This window comes from Leopardus geoffroyi, chromosome A1 (genome assembly GCF_018350155.1).
Source record: "Leopardus geoffroyi isolate Oge1 chromosome A1, O.geoffroyi_Oge1_pat1.0, whole genome shotgun sequence".
In the NCBI taxonomy this organism is placed as follows: Eukaryota; Metazoa; Chordata; class Mammalia; order Carnivora; family Felidae; genus Leopardus; species Leopardus geoffroyi.
The window spans coordinates 80324883-80352365 of record NC_059326.1 but is presented as its reverse complement, the minus strand read 5'-3'; the positions used below and the strand labels follow the sequence as shown (position 1 = coordinate 80352365).

The 27483-nt window shown below is 55.4% G+C and overlaps 2 protein-coding genes across 6 annotated transcripts in view; one reads left to right on the top strand and one right to left on the bottom strand.

The window, feature by feature from the left end:
• CARS2 (cysteinyl-tRNA synthetase 2, mitochondrial) overlaps window positions 1-6193 on the top strand; it is a 45243-nt gene extending 39050 nt beyond the window's left edge. For 2 of the 3 annotated variants that reach the window (XM_045482065.1, XM_045482062.1), the window contains 6 exons: window positions 775-841; window positions 1396-1534; window positions 3283-3406; window positions 4055-4179; window positions 5513-5719; window positions 6042-6193. In XM_045482065.1, coding sequence (XP_045338021.1) covers window positions 775-841; window positions 1396-1534; window positions 3283-3406; window positions 4055-4179; window positions 5513-5719; window positions 6042-6138 — 759 coding nt within the window. In that variant the 3' untranslated portion in view covers window positions 6139-6193. The remainder of the gene's footprint in view (window positions 1-774; window positions 842-1395; window positions 1535-3282; window positions 3407-4054; window positions 4180-5512; window positions 5720-6041) is intronic. The other variant, XM_045482073.1, reaches the window with a different exon arrangement.
• Window positions 6194-7349: 1156 nt separating this feature from the next.
• On the bottom strand, window positions 7350-26892 carry NAXD (NAD(P)HX dehydratase). Of its 3 annotated transcripts, none has more exons than XM_045482092.1 (10): window positions 26764-26892; window positions 22864-23014; window positions 20162-20207; window positions 19379-19467; window positions 17272-17380; window positions 11365-11415; window positions 11180-11284; window positions 10503-10623; window positions 9271-9391; window positions 7350-8387 (listed from the first exon to the last, which is right to left on the bottom strand). In XM_045482092.1, exons 1-10 carry the CDS (start codon window positions 26807-26809, stop codon window positions 8237-8239), a joined length of 990 nt encoding a protein of 329 aa, XP_045338048.1. In that variant the 5' UTR covers window positions 26810-26892; the 3' UTR covers window positions 7350-8236. The 3 variants fall into 3 exon arrangements, with proteins under 3 accessions (XP_045338048.1, XP_045338042.1, XP_045338055.1); XM_045482086.1 differs by having other exon boundaries at window positions 26638-26851; XM_045482099.1 differs by lacking the exons at window positions 7350-8387; window positions 9271-9391; window positions 10503-10623; ... (1 more) ...; window positions 11365-11415; window positions 26764-26892 and adding exons at window positions 12495-13857; window positions 26638-26757.
• Window positions 26893-27483: the final 591 nt, after the last annotated feature.

Sequence of the window (27483 nt, the reverse complement as noted above, 5' to 3'; positions counted from 1 at the left end):
CATCCCTGCCCTGTGAGGTCGCCGACTGCCTCTCACCGGCCACCACAGACAGGGTTTGGGGTTGTTTTAACAACTTCTACAACAGGTTCTTGGGGCATCTGGGTGGTTCAGTGAGTTAAGCATCTGACTTTGGCTCAGGTCATGATCTCACAGTTCATGAGTTTGAGCCTCGCGTTGGGTTCTGTGCTGACAGCTGGGAGCCTGGAACCTGCTTCGGATTCTGTGTCTCCCTCTCTCTCTGCCCCTCCCCTGCTCCTGCACTCTCTCAAAAGTAAATGAACATTAAGAAAAAATTAAAAAGAATTTAAATGACAGGTTGTTAGTTTTCCTCAGTTTAACCAGGGGCAGAGTATCCTCTGAGAACACGAGCTGGGTGCCCGCCTCGCTGCATTGCGTCAGGGAACAGCCTGTGGGAGGGTGAGTTGGTCTCTGCCCTCAGTCTGACCCTGGTCCTGGCCTGTTTTGATGTCCCAGGCGGCTTCCGCTCCTGGGACCCCTGCCATCATGGGGCCTGGAACTGTGCCCATCCTCTCGGGACCGTGTCATGGCAAGGGGCTCCCAAGGTCAACATCGGTGTGGACCCCCTGCGTCAGCGCAGAGCAGGGGGCCTTCCCCGCAGACGCAGTCTGAAGGGAAACGTGTGGGGAACATGCAAATAGGGTGGAAACAAAACCAAGCTGTCCATAAAAACTCCGACGTCTTGGTAAGTGGGGTCGGCTCACACGGTCATAGCGCACGTTATAATTTCCGGGTTCTCCCTGATTTCTCTGCCAGGACTTCCTGAAGACATTCTCCCCCGACGTCTTCCGGCTCTTCTGCATGCGAAGCAGCTACAGGTCAGGTGAGGCCGCGGCTGGGGGCCAAACCCAGTGGCTCGAAGGACCCACACTCAGGCTGGGGAGGAAGCACAGCCTTGTCAGTGTGGCTGCCCTCGTGCCTGTGGGTTTGGGCTCTGAGTGCAAGCCCAGCGCTCAGCCAGAAGATTCTAGAAGCTTGTGTCTTGGAGGCCGTGGGTTCTCCAGTCAGCCCCTGCTCTGCTCTGTGTGGGTCTGGATGGGGTCCCCCGGTGACTCCCTCCCAGGTGGAGAGTGCGTTCTCACTGTAAAACGCTGAGTTTGAGGGCCTGTCCTGAAATACAAGCCCCGTGTCCCCACTGCCAACTGATCCCCCAAGCAGTGGTTCGGGGCCCAGGATCTCCTGTCCACAGGAATGAACTGCTCAACCAGGCGTACTGGGGGTGGTTCTCCGTGTCTTTCAAGGTGGGGAGGGCCGGGGTGGGGCGGACCCTCGTGGTCCCAGGGGGCGCAGGGGGGCGGCGGTATCCGCATCTGCCGCTTCACTTCTGGCTGCGAAGTGCAGTGGCTCCCCAGGTGACTGCACGTGTCCCCTCCGCAGCCGTGGACTACAGTGACGGCACCATGCTGGAGGCCAAGCACCTCCTCCTGGCAGCATCCGCGTTCATCGAGGACGCCCGGGCCTACATGAAGGGGCAGCTGGTGTGCGGCCCTGTCGGGGAAGGCCTGCTGTGGGAGAGGTAGGTGACCCCCATCTGCCCCAGGGTCCTGGGTGCTCGATGTGGGACTGCCGAGAGGGCAGAGGCTTCTGGGGGCTGATGCAGCAGGCGCCTCGGGCGAGTGGTGGTCCTGCTGGGGAGGGACGAGGACGCCCTCCGGGGGCGGCTGTGCAGGGGTGGGTGACACCTGTGCCTGGACGGGGCGCTCACTGGTGTGCTGGTGAGTGACGCACAGAGGTTCCAGGCGCCTCGCTCCGTGGTTCGGAAGGGCTGGCGGGTGTGAGGCCGAGTGGAGGGGGGTGGTCTCGGTGGCTGAGCTCAGACCTGATCGGGAGTTGACCTGCGGGTCTGCACGAGTGCGTGTCCCCCCGCCCCCTGCTGTTGCACGCGGGTGTCTGTGGTCACCAGGGGACGTGGGGGGACCCCCGACCCTCCACGTGGAAATCGCCTGGTTCTGCTGCTTTGTTAAGTGGTTAGATGTGTTCACAAGACCAGGGATTGACATCAGAGATGGAAAGGAGCTGGAAAGACCCAGGAAGCTGGGGAAGTGCTTGTCTGGTTAGGAGGAAAAACAGCAAAGCCTGGAGCACTGGGACAGGGGGGGGGGGGGGGGGGGAGGAGGGGGTGGCGCCATCAGCAAGACTCGGCAGCCGTCTAGATGGCGGGTACAAGGGACAGGTGGACACCCTCTTTGCCTTGGGCGCTCCTCACTACTGGGCCTTGTGGAGGGAGGGGGTAGAGGCCATTCGGCACTCTGGAGGCCGGGTTCTGCTTTGTGACAGAGAGCCCTGATTGTGGCCTGTTCCTCGCTTCCTGGTCACTCAGGCCAGGCTGGAGAGCAGCCACTGCCCCATCATCCAGGGCCGCAGGCCCACCAGAGGGGCGAGTGTCCAGGGGCTTTGCCGCCCCAGTTCAAGGCTGCTTACGATGCCGGAAAGGGTCCCGGGGCTCCACCTGCTTGGAAATCAGGGAGTTCGCAGGAAGTGGGGGGATGTCCAGTAATGGTGGACAACAGGGAGCCCGTCTTACAAAGCTTCAGTGTGTGAGGCAGTAGGCGTGCAGGAGAGGGGAGGGCCAAGGGGCACCTGCACGTCCTTGCCATGGCTGGGGGGGGGGGGGGGCGGGGAGGAGGTGGACTGTCACGGAGACTGCACTGGCTGGCAGGGCTGTCACAGCAGAGGGATGGAGGTGGAGAGGCTGCAGCCAGGTGTGGGGAGCAGGATGCACTCAGAGCCTGGGGGAGGTGGGGGCAGGCCCTAGGGGCCATTGGATCCCAGACGCTCTGACCAGCTGCCCACAGACCGGTGTGGCTCACGGGGTGGGGGCAGGGCACAAGCTGCTGTGGCCTGCTGGGACTGCGTGACCCTGAGGTGGCCTGTCGGGACCTGAGGCTGCCCTCCCTCTGAGGGAGGCCAGGCTCTCACCGTGGGACCAGGTGCCCTGCCTGCAGGCTCCTGGGCAGGGGGGTTGAACTTGTGCTGTCCTTCCCTCCAAGATGCCCAGGCCACTGCTGTGTAATGCGGGCCGAATGCGGCCTGGCCTCTCGGGAACGCTGCCTTTCCTACCACCGCGTTCTTAAACCCTTACGAGCTGCCCACACGCACAGGGGTGTTCAAACCTGGGTTTTAGGGGCTTTCTCCCTCTAAATTCTGGGGTAACATGACGATTCTGGGCTAGTCTTACCACGTTCTCAGGAGGGGCATCTGCAGTGGGGAGGGCCCTGTGCTGGGCAGGACGGGGGCGCTGAGGAGCACCCGTGTCTCTCCAAGGCTCCGCCACACCAGGGAGGCTGTGAAGGCTGCGCTGGCAGACGACTTTGACACACCTGCGGCGGTGGACGCGGTCATGGACCTCATCCACTGCGGGAACGGACAGCTGCAGGCACGCACTAAGGTAGCCCCAGCACACGGCCGTGGCGCTTTCCCTCGGCGGGAAGGCAGGGATGCCACCCTGCCGCCTCCTGGAGTGGCCCCCAGGCCTCCCCTGACTTCCGGGAGCTGCCCTGTCCTGCACAGGACCCGCCCTCCCAGAGCAGAGAGGTCGCACACACGGACAGGCAGCATCACGTGTTTGCTGATACAGGAAGTACCTCCTGATCCTCCCGTTGGCTCAGGGGAACTCGGGGGAACCCGAGTTTGATGGGATGTGAACTAGGACACTGGGGGAAGCTGTGTGTTGGGACCCCAACTGTGCCCACCCCACCCAGCCCATCTTTGGGCCTTGGCAGTAATCCCCTTGGTGAGGCTCTGTCCCCATGAGCCAGTGACCCCTCAAGGACCCACCTGCTGAGAGCATCACACCAGGGATTAGGTTTCAACATCCAACTTTGGGGGACACAAGCATTCAGACCTGCCAGATCCCTGTGTTACAGACGGGTAGACTGAGGTGCAGGGGTGACGTGGCTTCCCCGTCGTGCGGTGGGCTCGTGAGGGGCAGCTCTAGGACTGAGTCTAGAATGTCCTCCTGGCACGAGGACCTGAAGCCAGGACCGGCGGGGACCTTCCAGGTCTCTGTTCCACGTCACTTCCTGTGCTTTGAAAGCGCCCCTTTTGGGTGATCTGCCCCAGGAGCCCAGTGGTCCCAGGAGTCCTGCCGTGTTCGGCTCCATCGTGTCCTACATCGAACACTTCTTCGAGACCGTCGGGATCTCTCTGGCGGACAGACAGGTACACCTTTCTCTTTTCAGGCCTCTCTTGTAGGATTAGGACTATGTGCAGGAACCACTGACTTTTCCCCTTTTAAAACGTTCATTTCAGTGGATAATTGTGTTGAATTTATTTACGTGCTTAAAACACGTTCTTTAAAAAGAAAAGAGGCCTGTGTCTCCCTCTCTCTCTGCCCCTCCCCCGTTCATGCTCTGTCTCTCTCTGTCCCAAAAATAAATAAATGTTGGAAAAAAAAAAAAAAAAAGAAAAGAGGCTTAGAGCTAGTATCTTCCTTCCGGAAGCCGCCGGGAGCCCACGCGGAACCAGCAGCCCATTGGCTGCAGGCTGCCTGCTGTCACGTCTGCACGCGTGCTCCTGTGTGGTGTTGACTTTGTAAGACTCAAAACGCAGGTAGTTGCACAGAGGACGTTTTTCCTGAGCCTTCTGAGAGTAAGCTGCCGGCCGAGCCCCTCGGTGTCTCCTGCCCCCCTCCCCCGCCCCCCCCCCCAGCCGCCTCCTCAGGCAGCCTTCCGCACACACCCCCTCCAGGGCCCCACCTCCACGGCACCCTCCCCACGCTGTCCTGCCTGATGGCTTCAGGACTGCGAGACCAGGGAAGGAGGGGAAAGGTCAGGGCTGCAGACAGGTGTGACCGTCACACGCGTGCTGGGATCTCTCTTCCCAGATTGTGCTGTTGAGTAAGAAGAGGCCTGCCTGGCCCGGCCCTCATCAGAAAGTGCTCCCTCACCTTCCCCGCCTCGGCAGCGGATACCGGCTCCCACTTGGGGCTCACGTTTTTGTAGTCGGAAAATCCGTCTTTTACTGCAGAAGCAGTAACTGAAGATAGTATAGGTTCCAGAAGCTTGACCCCACAGTTGTGAAATATGTAATTCACACATGTGAACAGCTGCTAGGATCCCCTCCCGTAAGGAAGAAGCTGTGTTGGGGGGAGACAACTTCTGGCAGCTTCAGATGCATGCGATCCGCTGAAATTTCTCCCCTGGGCGCGGGGAGTGTTGGCCAGTGTGCGAACCACGTGCGAGGTCTATGCAGTTTTGAGTATCTGGTTAGAGGGAACAGATTCGGTTCCATTAGTCGGTATGGCGTGGACTTTCCGACTCTTGGTAATCACGTCTGTGCACTCGCAGCTCCTGGCCCGGCCTCCCGGGGACCCCTCCCTCCCAAGGACGTGGGTGGCAATGGGGAGCTCTGCCTGGTGACCCAGGCGTGCAGGCTGCAGGCCAGGAGTGTGGAGAGGGGCCAAGGGCCCAGCCCAGGGAGGACGTGCTGCGCCCCCCACCCCAGACATGGCCGCTTCCCAGCCTCACTAACCACGGTGCTCCCCTGGGTATAGTTCGTTCCAGGCGACGTCAGCCAGGCCGCTCTCCACAGCGTGGTGGAGGAGCTGGTCCGGTTCCGGCTCAAGGTCCGGCAGTTCGCACTGGCCAGCGGAAAGGCCACCGGGGAGGCCCAGCGGCAGCAGCGGCTGGACAGGCAGCCCCTGCTGGAGGCGTGTGACGCTCTGCGCCAGGACCTCACCGCCCACGGCATCAGCATTAAGGTGAGCCACCGTGGCCGGGGGCACCGTCACCCCGAGGGCCTGTGTAAACCAGGCGGGGGCACACAGACACAGAATGGTCCGAGCCAGACCCGCTGGGCCGATGGCGCTCGTGAGCAGAGGACCACCCCTCCCCCTGCCCCAGTGACACGAGGGACCCATGGGAATATGTACTGGGGAGGGGATGCTGCGCTGGGGACAGGTGCAGGAGCAGGCCCAGGTGGCCCAGGCCCGTGGAAGCAGTGGGGTGGCAGTGAGCCCTGCGTCGCCCCCTCACGCCGTGAGCTGAGGGAGTCCGCTCAGCCAGAACCTTCTTCCTCTGCAGGACAGGAGCAGCACGTCCACGTGGGAGCTGCTGGGTCAGGACCACAGACCAGGGAGCTGAGGGCTCCCGACACAGTTCTGTAAAAGCTTTACATTAAAGTTTCCTATTGTTGCTGTTCAGTGAACATGGAAGTAAATCACAGTGACACCGTATGCCTGAAATGTGCATTCTTCATGGTGCCGATGGACAGGGGCGGTTCTCAAACCTCCTCAGCAACACTGGTCCTTGACGCTGGCCCTGTGCCCCCGGGTGACACCATGGCAGGACCCCACGAACCCTGGAGCCCCGACATCAGGACGCAGGTCTCACAGGAGTCAGGATGGAGTGGCCTGCACCTTGAGACCTGGGCAGTGCTGAACTAGGGGTGAGGACCCATCCCTACATTCCCTTCTGGCTACACAAGTAACGTGTTAATCGTAGGAAACATAACCACTCCCGCAGTCACTGCTGCATTCACTCTGACCGTGGTCTCTTCACGCCGCATGTAACCTTTTCAACCATGGTTCTCGTGTGCCATCCTTTGTGGCAGACATAATTGGGCCGTGCTCCAGGGGCCGATTCTGGAAGAGTCTGGATGCCAGGGTAAGAACAAGTCACAGGTAGGAGAGAGGGCGGGACATGGCCGTGTGGCTCACGGCATGGCTGAGCGTGTGGTCTCCCTGCTTTCAGTCTGTCTCTTCCCGCCCACCCCTCCCCCCCCCCCCCCCCCCCCCCCCCCCGCTGTCCCATACTACCGAGATGGCATTTCCTGGGCCTGTGGGTGAGCACACGGCCACCTTCACTTCATCCCTGGCCTCCAGGACCCCAAAAGGCACCAGTGTCCCCTTCTACCCATTCATAACTAGACTTGCCTACAGTGACCCAGCTCGTGCAAATATACCCCAGGCAGGTATGCCTCTTACAAGGATACCAGAGTCCCTTCAGTACCTGGGGGTCACACTGTCCCCTGATGGCCAGAGGCCGACCTCGGCCCCCCAAATGTGCTCTGTGTTGCTAGCCTGCTCTCAGGAAAAGCACATCCCTAGCTGGAGCTAGTAAGTTCATACGGGTTTGTAAAAGCACAAGAAAGCAGTTAATTTTCTTAACAGCCACTTGCCCCTAGCTACAGGAATTTTGAGCAAGAGGGTTTGTACTTAGAGCAAACCCATAAAAACCGTTGCTGTGACTACTACAGTTTATTTTCAGCAGAAGGAAAGGCCGAGTGCATTTTAACAACGTTGGCGACAGGCTTTTACATTTTCATCTCCCCGCTGTCTGTGTCCTCACCTAGGAAAGGCGTCTGCTAAAAAAGGAATACAAAACCATGCATTGAAATAAACCAGATTTGCCTTTTAATAGTCACCAGGATTTAGATATAATTCCCCAAAAGGAAAAACAGTGAAGTTTTTAAAGTTACACCTGAAACAAGGGGGGTGGGGAGGGAGAGACAGGTTTTTAAGAAATGTGGCTTTAAAGGAAGGATCCATTTGAGGTCAGGGGTCACACAGTATCACCCCAACCATCAGGGGAAAATGGCGTTTGAAGGAACCACATGGGTCACGAGCAGCTGCCCAGGCATCACACAGACATCAACTTCTTGACCGGAATCTGCTCCTGAGGACACACCACCTCCAACCAGCAGGGCCCTGCTGTCTGACCGTGTTCAGTCCCCGTGCCCCGATGGGCCATGTTGGAGCCCCACCCACACGCTCAGGGCTCAGTGTCGTTTCCTCCAAAAACCAATCACTGATTGTTCTGAAATGCTTCCATTAGCCCAAACCACCAATGCTTATTTCTGCCAGGTTTCAATGTAATCAGTGTTTAAAAAGCAAACGTGAACGAGAAAACGAAGGCCACGCCACCCGGTGGGCCTCAATTTTAAAAAGCACAGCTCATCATCGTGCAGGTATTTGGACAGGACCCAGGGGATCCCCGTGGGGGGGCATGTAGCACGGGGAGCTCCTCACAGAAACAGGAAGCAGGCCGAGTCCACAGCGCCAGCTCAGCGGCCGGGACCGTGTACGTCTCTCTCTCCATCACTGCTGAACAGCCAGGAAAGTTCAGGAATCCCGTTCAGTGTCCCTGTAACACCTATAGCTACGTATTAAGGCCAAAACCAACCTGTGGATCGTGCTGCTCTCGTACCCCGAGGACGGGGACCCATGACAAACGCAGCGTCCCCATCTGTGGCGCGGCCTGCTTCCCGTTGCCTCGGCTCAGGTTTCGAAGAGTCTGCGGAACGCGGGCCCAACCTCCGCAATCATGTCAGTGGTGGTGGTGGAGCGGCCGTGCTTCTGGAAAGCCTGGTGGCCGCACTGGCGTGTGAGAGAGCATGCGCCCAGGGCGGCCAGGAGCAGAGGGCTGGACCTAGAGGGAGGACCGTCAGACAGGCTCCACTTTCCCTCCCACGTCCCCCTGACACCCCAAATAGGTTCAAGCCTGCCGGGCCCCTGAGGCAGAAGGCGGCTTTATGACCAGGGACACGGATACGCCCGGACACAATACCCACCTGCCTGGAGGACACACCACAGCTTCCCCCCACAAAGCACGGCCTAGAGTGCCCTCGGTGTCAGGGTGCGAGGATGACCGAAGATCTGAGAACGCGGGTCCTTGCCCCTGTCTGACACCAGACCCCCGTGCGACACCCGCACGGTCCCTGCCCACGCGGTGCCGCCACCCTGCAGGTCCCCTAAAGCTTCACGGGTGTCGAGGGGGCCTCCAGACCCGGGACATCCCGCCCCGGCCCATGTGACCACCAGTGTCATATGATGCGTGTGGAGGACGGGGTGGGGGAACCTGCCCGAGCTCACAGTTCCGACCGGGAACATGAGCCAAGCCTGCATCTCCCAGTCCTGCCACTCAGAGGAAACTCCACTCTTTCGGGACAACGGGCACAGCCGGCTCCCCTTGGCCCCGCGTGTTGGTCCCACGCTTCTGCCGTACGAGGGGGTACACCTCGTACCCCCTGGAACAGGGTCCCGAGCATGGCCGCCATGTTAGAATTACCTGGGGGGCTTTAAAAACTCCTGACACCTCGGAGCCATGGGCGCCGAGCAACAGGGCAGGGCCCCAACCTCGCACAGAGCAGGAGCTGTGTGGGTGACCGTCCTGGGACCCCCCCTGCCCTGGGGTCGCCTCCACGTGATCCCGAGCTTTCCCCTGCAACGTTCCAAGCAGCTAAACGTATGAGCAAACGAAGTGGCTCACACGGCTGGGAACCGGAAGGACAAGGGAAGAAGACATCACATACCCGTTTGTCTTCTCAGGGCCGGCGTGCAGCGCCCAGTGCACCAGGACACCCAGGGCGCCCGACAGCAGGTCTCCCTGGCCGCCACACCTGCGGCTGCTGCCTTCGTGGGCACACTCGAGCACTGCGGGGCAGGAGGGACAGGGCCGTCAGAGCGAGCTGGCCTGTATCCGGGGCGCGATCTGGATCAGCTCCGGCCCTTCCCGTCTGCTCCTAATGAGGCGGTGTGTTTTAAGGAGAGCAAAGCCAGACAGGTCTGGAACCACCTGAGCCGCGCAGGTGGCGAGCAGACTCGTACAACTGGCAGGGCGCTGCCGGAACACATCGGAGAAGAGCACAGGTACACGGGGTGGCCAGGCTCACGGGCTCCGAGAGCCCAGGCCACCCAGGGACCGGCACCGCCTTCAGGGAGGTGCGTGCCACGCGAGTGCCCCTGGCACAGACCCAGTTGTGACTGTTTCATTCACACTGTGTCACGAGCAGCTGTTTTGAAAATACGGATCTTGAAAACGGCTTATTACAGCCTCTGAATGTGTCACACTCTAGAGCTCTCTCCAGCAATAAAAGCCCCAAGGGTGTCAGGGTCCCCCAGAGGACACTTGCTGTGTCTGTTGACCGCGGCCACGTGAGTTGAGCACTCTCGGTGCTCAAGGGTTTCTTCCCCTTACGGCAAGTGACAGTCCCGGGTCACGCTGTTACAGCCAGTGTGCTCCCTGCCCCCCATCACGGTAAGTGAGCGGAGGACCGGCTTTCAGGGCACTAGGGAGGCACTGCAGCCACCAGAACCTCCCCCTGCTCGGCCCACTCAACAGCCCACAGGCCCCGGCGCAAGGACGAGGGGGACGCAGCCCCTCCAGCACCTGGCAACCCCTTCCCCGGGGTCGGCTCCGAGCACCTCCTCACTCTCCCACTGTTTTCACAACAGAACAGAATGCGGTAGAATAGTCAAACTCGTCTATGACCCCGCAGGAGTGGGAGGCAGCAGGCCATGGACCCCGGAGCACCCCCTGCTGATGGGACCGCGTGGCCACCGCCCCTGGCGTCGGGGAGGGTGAACGCCCTGTGTGCTCAGTCCCCTTTGCCAAACAGGAATAAAACTAAGCTCATCAGGAAGTCCCTCTGTGTGGAACACGTGTGGCACAAGGGACCACATGTGCCACGTGGACGGATCTTCCAGGGCCCAGGGCCCAGCACGGCCACCCGGGCTGACAGGCGTGAGGCCTACAGCTACCCACCGTGTTCGCCGTCAGACATCACGTCCCGCTCCCCTTTCCGGACCACAGTCACATTCCCCAGGGCCTGGCTGAGTCTCCGTACAGCTTCACGATGATCACTGCCGTCCACAAGGTCCCTAAGCTGCGAGGCGAGACATCACAGACAAGGCTGTCGGCGGACGCCAACGGCGGCACGAGCAGCACAAATACCGCCCTCCTGTCGACAAGGAACACTGCCCGTGGTGGAACTTTCAAGGCTCACAGAAGTGACACAGGCCTGAATGATGACGTGCTAACATTCACGGGGTGCTCAATATGGAAGAACTTGTGGGTTTACATCTGTTGTGTCATTTCGTCCTCACAGGCCCTACGAGGTGATGCCGTCATTACCCACATTCCATGGGCCAGGCAACGCGGGCAGGGATGGGCTGATCCACAGAGCACCCACCCACCTCTCATCCACCAAGAGACACGCTAGCGAGAAGACGCCCCATCATCACACGCCCCGCCAGGAACCAACAGCACTGTTAGCATGTGGGGAACACGCATCTACCCGCTGGCCGTGTGCAGGGACAGGTGGGGGCAGAATCACAGCATTGCCCCACCCCGTCTTCGAGAGCGGAGAGGGGGGACCTCACACCCCATCTCAGGAGGGACTCAGGCTCACGCCCCGTCTCCTGGGAGGTCAGCAAACTCACCACGGCGTCAGAGAGTCTGGTGAATTCCCCGTGGTTGGGAGTGAGAACGGCCTTCCGGTAGCCGTGGATAAGGGCCGGGTGCTGAGCAATGAGCCACAGCCCATCCTGCAGACAAGAACAGGTATTTAGCGCACAGCCTCGGGGCCTGGCTGTGAGAAGGGGAGCAGAGAAGAGGCCACACTCACCGCATCGATGATGATGGGGACATCCCTGGCCTTGGACGCTTCTAAGATGCCCTACAAAGAAAAGGAAACCACACTGAGCGACAAGACCTCACCCCTCAGCGGAATTCAAAGAACACCAAGCAAGCAGTTCTGCAATAAATTACAACAACAGGTCATTGACAAGCAGAAATTAAATGTGGGCAACAAACAGAACAGACCCCCCCTGACCCAACAGTGGGCCCCTCTGGAAGTCAGGGCCAGCCCACAGGGTGGACCCCAAGGCAGTCTCCCACTCTCCCATCAGCACTCACCGGGGTTCCCAAATCATCAGTTCTTATGCAAATTTCCTAACACTTTGTGTTTTAAAATAAGTGACCATGGGGCACCTGGGTGGCCTTCCATTAATATCCTCAGCACTGGTCAGGATCCCAGGGTGGGACTGAGCCCTACACTGGGCTCTGGCTAACAGAGGGGAGCCTGCTTGGGACCCTCTCTCTTACCCTCCCCTGTTCACATATGCACTCACATGTGCCCGCTCTATCTCGAAATAAGCTTTAAAAATAAAAAAATAAAACCAGTGATGATAATAGTAAGCAGTAAATCACCTTTGACAAGGTTATACTACAAGTTTCAGAAGTTTTTTACTAAATTATCACCCACCCTCCCCTCCCTCCCACCCCCCATCAACCCTCAGTTTGTTCTCAGTTTTTAAGAGTCTCTTATGCTTTGGCTCTCTCCCACTCTAACCTCCTTTTTTTTTTCCTTCCCCTCCACCATGGGTTTAAGTTTCTCAGGATCCACATAAGTTATCTATCCATAATCAACATACATACATTTGCTTATTGCTATGAACCAGTATTTTACAAGATCATGTGCTGCAAATGCACTTGAAAGTAGAAAGCATTAAGAGAACAATGAAACAAGAGCCCTGCTCTAGGACGGCTGGTGTCCTTGGAACGGGAGAAGAGGAAGGACACGGACAACATGGAGACGACTGTGTGATGACACAGCAGGAAGGCCAAGGAGACAGGCCTTGGGAAAAAGCAAACCTGCCGACACTCTGCTGTCAGACGTCTTCCAGGACAGGGGGAGCGGGGGGACCAATGTCTGCTGTCCCAGCCCCCGCCTGTGGTTGTCTGTGGTGGCCACCTGAGCAGGCAGGTACAGATGTCTAGTGCCTCAACGGCGTAAACTCCAGTGTCTTCTGGGCCCAAGAGGAAAAGCAAAGGAACCAGGGGATAAATCCAGGACAGGTGACAGCTGCCTTAATGACGGCCCGGACTTGGGATTTGTAAGATGTGTCGATCTCTGTGAGGCAACTGTTTGACTTAGGCTTCAAGCAAAACGGTCCAAGCTATGTACTGAGCAGCTAGGACATCGCCAGGTCACACGCTCTGGACCTCCAGAAAGCGTCTTGTGATGTACACGGGCTCAGAGTCCAAAGACTGTCCCCGAAGCCCCAGCTCTGCCACTTAGAGTTGAGTGAACTTAAGTCACTTTACTTCTGTGAGACCGGGTTTTCTGATCACTAAAATAAGAATAAGGCCTTGAATAATACTCTGAAGTTTGTATGAGGACTAGAGATACCGCCTCTAAAGATTTACCCAGCTCTTGGCAAGGGAGCTGACAGTCCACAAATGGTAGCTGCAGTAATCATTTTAAGTACACAGTCTAGCCCTGAGCCTGACAACTGCTTAGGTCTAACACACATTTATTTCAAGTAAATTATTTTGGAGGGTCCGAGGACCTGCACATACCTGAAATGCAACCATTGAAAACAGTAAAACAAAATACATGGTAAGCAGAAATAACTTAAGACATTAAAAGGTAAATCCACATACGTTTCATACAAAGTTATTCTGAAAATGAAACGAAGAGCCCATGAGACCAGAGCTGCCTGCCCCACGGCCTCAGTGGTCCTTTGCTGACACGGGTGTGAGCGACGGGAGAGCTGCCAAAAGCCCCCTCAAACGAGGGTCGGGGCACAGGAGCCTCGTGGAGCTGTACTTCCTCCCTTACAACGAAAACACTCCTACTTGCTTGGAGTCTGGCTCTCCCGTTAGAACAGATTCAGCTTGGCTAATTCCACTTTCCCGGATCTCTGGGTGCAGGCTGCAGTGTCTGGCCACAACGAGGATGCCTCCACCTCTGTGCTTTCCTATCACATTTCTCACAGAGAACAGTGAAGTCCACGTTCAAATGCCGAGAAACCTCAGGCAACACAGCGGGGCATCTGAGTCGTGTAACGTCACAGGTCACTTGGCTCTCCTGAAGCACAGAGCCACGTGTCAGTTGCCCACTGAAGGACCAACTGCTTCCATCACTCGGAGGACTCGTACGAAGTGCACTGTGCACGTGGCTCCGTCCCAACTGACTCCGCTGCCAGGACAGCGGCCACAGTGGCGGCCAGGGCCCCGCAACACAGCAGACAGAGGGGACAGCAGCGCCCAGGGAGACCAGCTGATGACACGACCACACCTCTCTCCCCGCACATCCAGTTAGCGCTACAGGGTCCTACAGGGTGGATGGAAAGGAGTGAACGAGCGCCCCCACAGGTCAGAGGAGGCTGCGCAGCAGCCCCGCGTGTCCAGCAGAAAGACGCAGCTGCAAACAAACCAGCAGGGGGCGCCCAGGGGTCAATGGGTTGAGGGTCCCACTCCTGATTTCCGCTCAGGTTGTGATCCCAGGGTTGTGGGCTTGAGCCCTGCATCAGGGCTTAAGATCCTCTCCCTCCTGCCCCCCACCCCGACTCGTGCTTGCTCGCTCGCTCTCTTTAAAAATTTAAAACAAGTTGGGGCGCCTGGGTGGCGCAGTCGGTTGAGCGTCCGACTTCAGCCAGGTCACGATCTCGCGGTCCGTGAGTTCGAGCCCCGCGTCAGGCTCTGGGCTGATGGCTCAGAGCCTGGAGCCTGTTTCCGATTCTGTGTCTCCCTCTCTCTCTGCCCCTCCCCCGTTCATGCTCTGTCTCTCTCTGTCCCAAAAATAAATAAACGTTGAAAAAAAAAATTTTTTTTTAAATAAAATAAAAATTTAAAACAAGTAAACCAGGAGTACTCCCTGGGGGACGGGGCTGAGGGGAGAAGGGACGATAGCCCCCAGAGCAGAGTCCTGGCCAGGGAAGCACTCCAGCAGAGGGAACAGCCGTACGCACAACTTGCAGACGGTTATCCTGAAGAAGACGCCCAAGAGAAATGGACGTACACTCATGCACAAATGTTCAAGACATCAGCACTGTTAACAGGAAAAAGCCAGAAGCAGCCCAAATGAACTAGTTAAATATGGCATGTGGTGATGTAGCTATTAAGAATCATGAGGAATATGGGCGCCTGGGTGGCTCAGTCGGCTAAGTGTCCGACTTCAGCTCAGGTCACGATCTCGCAGTTCATGGGTTCGAGCCCCGCGTCGGGCTCTGTGCTGACAGCTCAGAGCCTGGAGCCTGTTTCAGATTCTGTGTCTCCCTCTCTCTCTGACCCTCCCCCGTTCATGCTCTGTCTCTGTCTCAAAAATAAATAAACGTTAAAAAATAAATAAATAAAATAAATAAATAAATAAATAAATAAATAAATAAATAAATAAAAAAGAGAGAAGAATCATGAGGAATATACACATACCCTGTCAGGAGAAAGTGTCCAGGACTTAGCATGGAACAAGCACAAACTACAGATAAAAAGAATGAGGCTAGTCAAGAGCCTACATTCTAGATCTGGAAAACTCTGGTTCAAAACCAGCATATGAACTGGAAGACTTCACAGCAGCAATATCCTCCCCACTGCCCCCCCCAAGCTGACCTACAGATTCAACACAATCCCTGTCGGAATCCCATCTGCCTCTTCGGCAAACTGACACGGTGATCCCAAAACTCCTGGAAAAGTGCACGGGACCCAGAACAGCCAGAATACTCTTGAAATGAACAAAGCTGGAGAGATCGCACAAAGCTTATCACGTAGCCACCGTCATCAGGACTGTGTGGCACCAGCACATGGACAGCCGTACAAACCAATGAACAGAAACCAGAGCCCAGAAATAAACCCTTACGCCCACGGATTTCCAACAAGTACACCCAGACAGCTCCCTCGAGGCAAGTGGAGCTGGAACTGAGCATCCACTTGCCGAAGAACACAGGTGGACTGCTTCCTTACACCATACGTCAAAATCAACTCAAAATGGACCACAAACCTAAATATCACAGCTAAAAAACAATTAAGCTCTTAAAAGGCAGGACATGATCAGAATTAAAAATGTGTGCTGCAAGGGGCACCTGAATGGCTCAGTCGGTTAAGTGTCCATCTGACTTTGGCTCAGGTCATGATCTCATGGTCTGTTGGTTCCAGCCCCGCGTCAGGCTCTGTGCTGACAGCTGGGAGCGTGGAGCCTGCTTTGGAGTCTGTGTCTCCCTCTCTCTTTGCCCCTCCCCCACTTGCGCTCTGTCCCTCAAAGATGAATAAACATTAAAAAATAATTTAAAGTGTGCTGCAAAAAACAAAAATCAAAAACAAAAATTGTGCAGCAAACACAAGTTCCTCAAAACGTGAACAAAAGTGATCACAAAACCTGTAACAAAGATTCGTGGTGGCGTTACTCGTAACAGCCCAAGCAGAAGCCACCCAATCGTCCATCAAGTGATGGACAGGTAAACAAAATGTGGTCCATCCACAAGGGAACGTCAAACAGCAATGAAAAGAGTGGAGCCCTGGGCCACAGCGCACACAGACGAACCCCGAAATGCTGGGTAAACACAGCTGGTCACAAATGCCACGTAGTGTTAAGACTGAACTGCTAGGAAAGGCCCAGAACAGGCAGAGCCACAGACCACGCCTCCTGACACCTCACCATGGCGGGGGGGGGTCAGGATTCCAACACGTGAGACTGGAGGGACACACACACTCAGACCACAGCTCTTAAAAGCAGCAGCCAGAATTTTGAGGTTACGTTGAATCCATCCACACCAATAGCATCTCTATGTCTCCACAGCATGTGAGCAAGAAACCTCGCCATAATTCGATAATCAGGGTCAAGGAGCATGAAAGAAGAAAGAGGCCAGAGAGACTATTGTGAGCTCCACTCTGTCACGGGGCCAGCGGTGAACTGGTAGGTCACAAAAGGTCAAGAATCCCATCATCCTGAGGGTCACGGGGGCACCAAACACTCTGACCCTATTCCGGCAGGAACCCTCACTTGCTTCTCTTCCTGAAAACAAACCATGTGGCAGAGAGGCTGTCCCTGGCCCTGTCCCACCCACGATGCGTGGACAGCCACCATCTCAGGACAAGAGCACACTGAAGACCCACTGTGTACGCACGGGGACGCCCCTCCCGTCTCCCTCTTGCCTCACGTGACCCAAGGGGCCTGGCACTCCTCAGCTACGATTGCTCCAACTTTTCAGCAAGAGGTCAAGGCTCCAGGGCTGGATGATGCCACCGGCAGGCAGCATGCCCCCGTGCTGGTGCAGGTGGCTCCGAAGCAGGAGCGCCCCAATGCCCTTCGTTTACAGGGTGTCACCTGGAACCACCGTTCAACTGTGCAGGACTGGCTCTCAGATTATCTGCCCCAAATGTCCAAGCGTTAGCTCTTTCGGCTCTCTAGAGGACAAGTCAGTGGCTATCCTCCCATGGCAGGCATCTGTCCCCATGCCTCTTGTTCCAGAGCAGAGTGGGACACCTGCACGTGACTCTCAGTGACTCCCCCGCTGCAGGGTGAAAAGCTGACGCCCCAAGAGCAAGAGACGCATCCCTTCCCGGTTGGTTGTTAAAACCTAAAGGTTTGCTACTCTCTCTGCCTAGTTCCTCCTCCCTCCCCCAAACCATCTCCGTGACTCCATCAAGAGGCACCGGAACACTGAACAGACACTCCATCAAAGTGCTCGTCTTCTGACTTCTGAGCTCAGTCGGGTCCATGAGAAGAGGGAAGTTCGGTAATTCTCTACGTTACCTTAACGTTTTCGAGAAGAATGTTGTCTCTGCCCAGGCCGGGTCCTACCACCAGGGCGTGCAGTCGGGGCAACCATGTCTCCACGTCCTGCACGGCACTGGGGCTGTCGCTGCGCAAGGAAAAGAAGGGCAGAGTACTTACAGTCTGCACGTGCTGGCTTACCCTTTAGGGAGACCGCACGTTCTTCTGCATTCCCCCATTCTTATTCCGAGTTCCTTCTCTGTGCCGGGACTGCACCCGGCATCCAGCCATCAGCCTCCCCGGCCTCCTCCGCACACGGGTTCTCCCCAGAACACCCAGCTGCGGAAACCTAGCTCTCAACATCTACGATAAGCCAGACAAGACACGTGGCTCCTTCATAACCATCTCTGCCCTCTGGAAGGAACCCGTCTGTCTCCATCACTCACAGGAGGCGCCTGGGGGACCCTGTACAACGGAAGAGCGCCTTCACTTAGCACAAGACCTGACAGCTGGAGGCACTTATGTCACTCCTTCCCACCCATCATCTCGCTCTTAGACTCTTGGAACCCACCATGTAAAGCCTTACCCAGAATGACCCCACTGTGAGCCCCAAGCAGCCGTGCTTAGTCTTTGTGTGACTGACTGACTGCAGGGACGCAGGCACTTCCAAGAGGGTGCGGTTGTCCAGAACACCCCGCCCCCCCTCTGCTCCCAGATGTCCACATGCTGGGCCGAACCTGCTGACACGTACTCCTGGGTGGCCTCATCCTGTCTCCTGGCTTTAAACCTCTCCCACACGTGAACAACCCGATTTACCCTTTCCCTGACCACCTCCATCTCGTCCGGTGCCTGACGGCAATGCGCTCGGATGCCCGACAGGCAAGTGAAAACACACCCAAAAGCCAGCCCCTGACGGTCAGGCTCACCCGAACCTGCTCCCCCACGCCCCCACCTTGTTAACGGACAACCAGCTTGGACCGAAGCCAGGGCGGCCTTCACAACACTTTTCCTTCTACCCCGCATCCCACCTGTCAGCAGCCCCTGGGCTGTACTTTCAGACGTGCCGCGAATCTACCCCCTTCTCCTACTCGTACCCATCACTCACTGTCACCTATGACACCCCCATGCAACCCCTGATTCCACCCTGGGCCCCAAGAGCTGTCAACACAGCAGCCAGACAAGCCTGTTACAATATCCACTGGATGTGGCTGTTGCCCTGCTCAGGGGCTCCAGCGGCCCCCCTGCACTTACATGAAAGCCAGACCCTCGTGATGACCCCCACAACCTGCTAAGCTTGACCCTGAACCTCTCTGGTCACCTGCCCTACCTGGAGCTCCTATTGCTCCCCAACACCCCACAGCCTGAGCTGTTGCATCAACCCTTCCCCGTGCCTGCAGGGCCCTACCTGAACGCACCCTCTGGGCCCCCGCTCACAATCACCCCACGGAAAAGCACACACACGCCATGTGCGTGCACCCCATGTGACATGTGGTGTTCCGTCCCCTGCCCTGGCTCTCCACGTGGTCCTTACCGCCCTCTGACACACTTGTCCTACTTGTCTGTCTCTAGGACTTTGCTGCCCAGTAGGACAGACATCAGCCCCATGTGGCTACTTAAGTTTAATTAAAATAAAAGCTCAGCTTCTGAGTCCCACTGGCCACATTATAAGTGCTGGGTAGCCACGTGTGGTCAGCAGCAAGGAGAACGTTTTCATCACTGCAGAAAGCTCTAGGGCACAGGGCTGTCCCAGAAAGGAAGCTGCACAGAAGCAGGTGTTTTGTCTGCTTGGTCCTATGCTGTCCCTCTGGAAGCAGGGCAGGGACTGGAAGGGGAAGCATTTGCTGAATGAGGAAACGGCCCCACTACGGTCCGACGGGCTCCTCATTACTGCTGTGGGGGCGTGGCCACAGGCAAGGCCCCGACCTCTCCCCGGAGGCCTCAGCCCTTTCTGACAGCCACGGCGCACAGGGCCCTGGTGGCCTGAATCTCATCCCACGCTGCACACACATGGCTGCTGGGCTTCTGACCTTACGGCCTTGTCCCCTCTCCTGAGGGCACCTCCCGTCACCTCCCAGCACAGCAGCCACCGGGCAGAGGCACCTGCAGCCCCTGACGAGCTGCGAACCACCCGCGCGGCCCCACTCACAGAACGGGGTGAACGATCAGCTCCGGGCTGTACGACTTGATCACGGGTGCAGCCTCCCGCGTGCAGAACACGTGCGATAGATCTGCACCCTAAGAAACGAGCACAAGGGTGGACTCAAAGCACGGCCCACCCGGCAGGCACCAAAGGGGTGTCCGTACAAGCCCCTCGCCGCGGCCCCACACTAGGGCAAGGTGGCTCAGAGCAGGACAGACCCTAAGGAAAGGTCTGCAGAGAAAGCCTTTTGCCGCGCCCCCTCCCCCCCAAGAGGCAGGTCAACCCAGACCAATTCAGCTGTGTCACCCTAAGGGCCACGGGGGGCACATTTCACTCATACTGTGCCGACGGGGCTATTAGGACTTGATCAAAGGCCTAGGAGATCGAGAGGTGTAAAGATGCCAACTGCTTAAGGCAGGACAGAGGCGGTGTCCCAGGATTGCACTGAAGTACAGTCCTAATGAAACTTCAGTTAAAAACTCCCAGTTCTTTGGTCACAGCACAAGGTCAGGATAGATTTCAAGGTGCTTTTCGGGGCATCTGGGGGTTCAGTCGGTTAAGTGTCTGACTCTTGGTTTTGGCTCAGGTCATAATCTCACAGTTCAAGGGATCAAGCCCTGAATCAGGCTCTGTGCTGACAGTGCAGAGCCTGCTTGGGATTCTCTCTCCCCACTCTCTGCACCGCCCCCCCCCCCCCCCGACCCTATCTCCTTCTCTTCCTTTCAAAAATAAACTTTAAAAGACAAAGACGAGCTCTTCACTAGACAGAGAAGCTGTAAACAGACCTACCACTTTGAGAGCGGAAATTGCTGCGAAGTAGGGGGCTCCCGTGTACCTAAAAAGGAAGATACTTACAGTCAGAAACTTCTGGGAAGGAGGCAATACAGCAGGTTTATCAGAGGGTTACAAAGACATGAATCACACGGCCCAAGGCCCAACACCTCACAGGTGCTCAGAAAATGTTCAGTGAACTTCAGCAAACATGGGTCACGACCAGACAAGTCACTGTGTCACATAAGACCTTTGTGCCACATCAGGACTGCCACTCTCTGCAGCACGGTGCCCACACGGAAGACGGAGGCGGCCATGTGAGCTCACTGAAGGGTCTGCCAGGAGACCCCCAGGGGCAGGGGAGCACAACACAATCAGGCACCGAGACTCACACAGCTTCCTCCTGCTTCTGCCCTACCATTCCAGAATGCCTGTAACTGTTTTTAAGGTTGCATCAAACACAGAAAGGAAAATTCTTTTGGGGGGGGGGGGAGAGGGGAGAGAGAACCCATTCACATAAGGGCAAGGGGGCAGAGGGGTGGAAGGAGGGAGAGGAACTAAAGCAGGCTCCACACTCAGCAAGGAGCCTGATGCGGGGCTCGACCCCATAACCACGAGATCATGACCTGAGCCAAAATCAAGAGTTGGACGCTTAACCTACTGAGCCACCTAGGTGCCCCTAGAGAGGAAAATTCTTGAACTTGTCATCAGACTAGTGTAACCTTTACATCAATCCCGAGCAGTGAAGGGAACCTAGGAAAAAGACTGAGGACTCTCTACACGAGACGCTCTCCCAGAGCAGGGCCGCCAACAAGCCGGGAGCACAAGGCAGGACACACACACCCTCTCTGGCCCACCCCACAACGAGGACACAAAACAACGAAAACCAGCTTGCCTACTTGCCCAGCAGAAGCTGCCCATAGTCACAGGGCAGGGGGGCAGGGGATGCTTGCTGGTGGCAGCACACACACTAGTATCTGGAAGGCTAACAATGTGTCCATACTGTATTATCATGTGGGGTACCATAAGGCTGTCACTTCACACATCTCTGAAGTGTTTGAATTTTTATAAACAAGTACATAATGCTTTTCTAACCAGAATGAAGAGGATCCTACTTTAAAGGTTAGTTCCTAAAGCTAATGGGCAGATTTTAAATTAGATAATTACCCCCTAGCACACTACACTACCAGACTATCTAAAAAGAAAACCTGAAGACCAATTCTTCCCATGCAAACGTCCCAAAATACAAAGCCAGAGATGGAGGGGATCTGAGGAATAAAACCCCCGACAAGCTCAACACTCTCAAGGGGGCCGGGACCCAAGGGCCTGGCAGGGGCCCCCATCCCAGAGGCCGGAGGAGGGCTGTCCTTTAGGCTGGGGGCCTAAAGGAAGAAAGGCAGCTAAGAGCTAGTGATCCAAGAGTCCAACATGCGGTAGCAGGAAGAGAACCAGGTGCGAGATGAAAGCCAGTAAAAGGCAAACTTCCCCCATCCAAAGGGATCATGTCTACAGACAGAAAGCACTCAGCAAATCTCAACATTATTGAAAAGAAGACACACCCAGACACATCTGGAGAAAACTGCAGAATGCTAAAAAAAAAAAAAAAAAAAAAGAAAACCTTACAAACAGCCAAGCAAGAATAAATTACTTACTTACAGATTTAGGTGAACTTTTAAGGTGCAGAGTGGAGGCTAGAGGACAATATGATCACGTGTGTGGATTACCAGAGAAAATCGCTGCCACCTCGGCCAAGGCGCAACTCAGCCTGCCTAGCAAGACACCGGGGGTGTGCAAGTCCTCCACGGGCCCCCTGCACACTCTGCACAAAGAACATGCCAGAAGAGGCCAAGGACTCCTACCCTAACTGCAGCCCACCAGGCCAGCCAGGAAGCAGACAGCAGTGTAAGTGGCAATATACAAAGTGACAGTCAGCAGTGAGAGCTCTGTAGGAATTCTTAGATCATGTGTTCACTCTCCCCAGAAGCATTTTTAATTCACAGTAGGTAGAAAAGGCAGCCACTAGCTACATTTGAAAGTATAATAGGGGCGTCTGGGGGACTAAGTCAGTCAAGCGTCCAACTTCGGCTCCCCATCAGTGAGTTCAAGCCCCGCATCAGACTCTGTGCTGATAGCTGGGAGCCTGGAACCTGCTTTGGATTCTGTGTCTCCCTCTCTCTCTCTGCTCCTCCCCCATTCGCATGCGGTCTCTCACTCTTAAAAATAAATAAACATTAAAAAACAAGGACAAATTACAAAATGTTATACGTCGAATAACTCAGCGGCAAAATATATAAAACCAGAAGAGAGACCGCGCCATGAGAAAAGGGTAGGCTCTAATTTCATTAATGACTCCCACGAACATCTTCAAATTGACAAAGTACACCAAACACATGCTGTTTTTATCCTGATTACAAAGTAATACCTGTTTGTAGCATGGAGCCTGGTCCATACAGACAAGGGTAAGGCAAGAAAAAACAGCCTCAGCCTCCACCACAGGCAAAATCGTAACACTGACACAACCCCCGTGGACTGCACACTCAGGGCCCATTTTCTCCTATTCGGTCAAGAAGCTCATCACTGAAAGATACCGAGTGTTGTAACATGGAACTACATTTAGAGATGATTACTGGGGTCTAACTGGACAGATGGCGGGCCGCTAAGGAGGCAGACAGCCAGGTAACAGAGGTTGTTGACACGCTAATGTGGTCCAAGTCACTTACTCCTGGCAGCCTCCGACTATACCTATTCTTCCGTCCTGACCTTTGTGCTTCTTGGTGGTTAGAGGAGGGATGATATTCCTCACCAGCTGTAAAGTATTTTCCATATCCGTTATTGAATGTGGTTTATGCAATGAAAATGCTCTTCTTAAAACTGAAAAACAGGAAAACAAATTATTTAGAAAAATAAGTATCCATCGGCATACACAAAAGAGACTGACACAAGATAGCCTGTTAACCAAAACACCTCACAAAGCTGACTTAATATCAATGCTAGATTTTTATCCAAAGGCTTATTTTATTTCTATAAGCAAATGTTTAGAAATTACAACACAAAACACAAGCTGTCCATTATCAAATTTGTTTCTGAAATGTATCATTTTGAAGCCTAGCTAATCTTTCAGAAAATGTTTTTAATGCATTCCTACTTAATAAACTATACACATTCCATTTCGATCCTCCTTTAAGTCTTTTCTCTCAAACTGGAAAAGCAACTTCCCACTTGTTACCTTTCACAGTCACATTCAAGTCTGAGATTCACATTACTCCCAATTTGCCAGTCATGCTTCTGACACTCAGTTGGATACAAATTAAATAGTCCAGAAATGGGGGGCGCCTGGGTGGCTCAGTAGGTTAAGTGTCCCACTCTTGATTTCGGCTCAGGTCATCGTCTCATGGTTTGTGAGTTCAAGCCAACACGCTGATAGGGCAGAGCCTGCTTAGGATTCTGTCTCTCTCTCTCTCTCTCTCTCTCTCTCTCTGCCCCTCCCGTGTGCACTGTCTCTCAAAATAAACTTTAAAAAATTAAAAAAAAAAAAAAAAAAAAGCAACCTAGAAATGGCATTCTAAATAATAAGGTGATTTTTAACTGTCAGCCCCATACTTTCTACCTTCTTGCAAACCAACACAAGCTAAGACTCAAAACAGAATCACTGTAAACCTCTGGCCAAGAAAAGGCACAAGTGGGCTTGCTCAGGGACAGCCCCAGCCCGATGACCCCTGTGCTTCCAAAGTCCCGGGGAGTGTCCACAGTGCCACATCCCAGAGGCGCTGCCTTTCCACACCCCAAATCTGCGGGCTGCACAGTCTTCTCGTGGGCACCCCCCGGTGAGCTGCATGAAGGGAGCTAGAGCCATTACAGTCACATGTGGTGACAAATCACTGCTCGAGAGCAATCCACACGGTCATGAAAATGCTTGCTCTGTGTTTGTTCCAAACGTTAGCACATCTACGTAAGGATCGGACTGGACAACACAAGAATATCAAAGAACGGCCACTCCTTCAAATTCCCCACATCAAGAAATACAGATGCTTTTTACATTTTTTAAAAATTTATTTATTTTTGAAGGAGAGACAGAGTGTGAGTGGGGGAGGAGCAGAGAGAGAGGGAGACACAGAATCCGAACGAAGCAGGCTCCAGGCTCCGAGCTGTCAGCACAGAGCCCAACGCGAGGCTCGAACCCATGAACCCTGAGATCATGACCCGAGCCGAAGTCGGGCCATTAACTGACTGCGCCACCCAGGTGCCTCTATGGTTGCTTTTTAAAGTCTAGAATTGTGAAAGCACAATCCAAACTTACTGGTCATTCAAGGGTTGTTCTGGGTTCCTGACAATGTTGTGGTTTATCAGGGACCGTAACTTTATGCTAAGGACTTAGCCACACACAAAATACTCCTAAGGCCACCCCACAGCCCTTTGCCTACACAGAACATGGTTCAGCCCCACCTACAGATTCAGGCTAGGGGTCCCCTCACCCCCAACCACCTTAGAGTGGCACAGAGCAAGACACTCCATAGACGTTGGATGAATTCAAAGCATGTTGGTTTATTTTCATTAGAAGCCAGTCTGTCCGCTTACAGACCAGGACACTGGAGCCCAGGGAGACAGGCCTGTGAGGACACCTGGGTTAGTGACAGGTAAGCCAGGCCAGAAGACACCGCTGTACCAAAATGCTGCCGTTTTAAGGCAAATCGTTTTTCTTTAACCAAATAGTCACCACACCAACCAAAAGACGAGACAGAGATGATCAAACCTGTCTCAACTGCCCCCATAACCATTAGGGACTGGGGAATAAAACCACTTGGGAAGTATGGCATTTTCACTCGTGAACCAGTAAATCCACGCTGCTCACCAGCACCCACCCCATCCACCTGAGGGCCAAACCAAGGTCAGTTACATTTCCTTACACTTGGCAGTTAATCGGTTTCAGCTGGCTTACCGGGGGCAGACCCCATTCGGGGTTGTCCACAGAAATATTTAAATAGAAACATCAAAGTTCTGCAGGAGAAAAAGGCCTTGACCAAAGGCGATTCCAAATGTATCCAATTAAGGGGCGCCTAGGTCGCTCAGTCGGTTAAGCGTCTGACCAGCTCAAGTCATGGTCTTGCGGTTTGTGAGTTTGAGCCCCTCGTCCGGCTCTGTGCTGACAGCTCGGAGCCTGGAGCCTGCTTGGGATTCTGTGTCTCCCTCTCTCTTTGCCCCTCCCCTGCTCATGCTCTCTCTCTCTCTCTCTCTCAAATAAATGTTAAAAAAAAAAAAAAATTAATCCAATTAAGTCACCTGGTCTTCACAACAATTCTCAGTCTGGAAGAACAGGTCAAACCTGCCTGTTTTTTTGTTTGTTTTAAGGAAGTGGCTGAGGCCGACTGGAGAACTGGAGAACTGAACGGATTTCGTAAGCCTGGGCTGTTTTCTGGAATCACGTACCGCCAACGACCCTCCCTGATAACATGTCTCTTTGTGCCCACCATGCCTTTACACTAACGAGACCCATCCTAATTTGGAGACCCTGCACCTGACAGCATTCTGGACAATAAAAGAGAAGCCCTAAGGGGGCACAAGGGGTCAGTGCTCGAGAACTCCACCTGTGTTTTGGTAAAAGTTCAGCAGGTCGGCTTAGTAATGAATCTTCAAACTCCAAGAGAAATACTAACTCATCACAGGGTACAAATTTAGGAGAAAGAGCTACCAGTAAAAAGTCTCTGAACAAACTGTGACCAGAGGCCCCTTATGCGTCTCAAAGCAGTTAGCACCTGAAACTAATGGCATGCTGTGTGTCAACACGACTTCATGCTGTGTGTCAACTATCGTGCAGAAAAACAAAAAGCCAAAACTCCTTAGGTTATTCTGTGGCAGGCCCAACTATGTACACGCCTTTGGTAAAATCCGTCTGATGACTATTAAAGCAAAAGTAAATTTTACCACTTCAGTTACTGGCTAGGGAACTGTGGCTTGCGTAATTCTCGTTTTCTCAGAGCCTTTTCCACACAAAGGCGGATAAACAAATGTCTCCACCGTGTTGTGAGAAGTGAGAAAATACAATATACAAGCTCTTTCACGGTTTAAAATATATTCCTGTATCTTACACAAACACAAATAACGTACATAAACATCCACAGGGCAGAGAGGAAAACCCCTCCGAGGGGATACGAGGCTCCGACTGGGACACGCTTGTTCCTTACACGCCTAAATCCTTTTACACCGTCCGTCCTACTTAACAGCCGAGGCCGGGTCTGGGTCCTCGGGGGTTCATTCGGGTGAACCCCGCATGCGACCCGGGCCCCAGGCGCGCCCACAGGGCCGGGCTGCGCGAGGCGCCCCAGGACCCGCTCGGTCCCCTCGCCCAGCGCTTCCGGCACTTCCAGTCCACAACGCGGAGGAAACTCTGCACCACCTCCGCCGGCCTGCTGGCCCTGGCCCGGCCCCCCCGACGCCCCCGCGTCGTCCCCGGCTTTCGGCGGCGCCTCCCGTCCGGACGAGCGCCTGCGGCCAGGTACCTGCGTCCAGCGACGGCCCGTAGAGCGCGAGCGCGGCCGACAGCAACGCGACCACGGCCGCTCCGGCGACCGCAGCCCCGGCCCCCGCCCGAGTGGCCATGCCCGCAAGGCCGATAGCGACCTTACCTCGCCAGCAGACCCGGGCAGCCACCCAGACGCGACCCACGGCCATCGGCGGACTTCCGGGCTCGCGCCCCGCCCCGCGCCGCCGCCGGAAACACGGCGGCCCGTGCCGTCCCGGAAGCAGGCGCTCAGTCCGGCCTCGCCCCACCCACAGGCCAGCCTCCACCAGTCATAGTTGGTCTCCCATGATTGACAAGCTCAATGCCCAACCCAGCAGGGCCCCAGCTCCGGACGCCTGGAGTTTTGCCGGAAAGCAGGTTAGGGCATCAGCATGCGCCGTAGTGATTGGGGGTTTGGGTTGTTTTTGTTGTTCCTATTTTGGGCCGGGAGCATTATGGGAAGTGGGGCAGCACGCTGCCTCGTTGACGGACACTTTGCTTTTGGAAAGCAGGTGGAGGGTCCGGAGGAGCATCTCTGCGCAGCTCAGTCCCTCATGTGCCCGACCTCTCCCCTGGACTCCCAGACTGGTCCGTCCAGCTCGGTGGCCCCCGCCAGGCTCCCCGCCTCCATAAGCCGGAGCTCTGCCATCGCAGCTGCTCGAGTCAGAAACCCGGAGGGCAGGCTCGCTCCCCTCGTTCCCCCGCGCGCATCCCTCCTCCTGAGGGCCTGCCTTGTGGAGGCCTCTTTTAGGGAAACAGGCTTGAGCGGTGGAATGCAGAAAGGGTCCACGGCGACCCCCTGGCTGAATACGCACAGGCCCATCAGGAGACCCACCTCAGAACA

Coding starts and splice junctions, on each gene's coding strand:
- NAXD (XM_045482086.1), bottom strand. CDS start 26,809: ATGGCCGTGGGTCGCGTCTGGGTGGCTGCCCGGGTCTGCTGGCGAGGT. Junction 23,015..26,637: donor CGGGCCGTCGCTGGACGCAG/GTACCTGGCCGC, acceptor CCTGTTTTTCAG/TTTTAAGAAGAGCATTTTCA. Junction 20,208..22,863: donor ATAGTCGGAGGCTGCCAGGA/GTAAGTGACTTG, acceptor CTTCCTTTTTAG/GTACACGGGAGCCCCCTACT.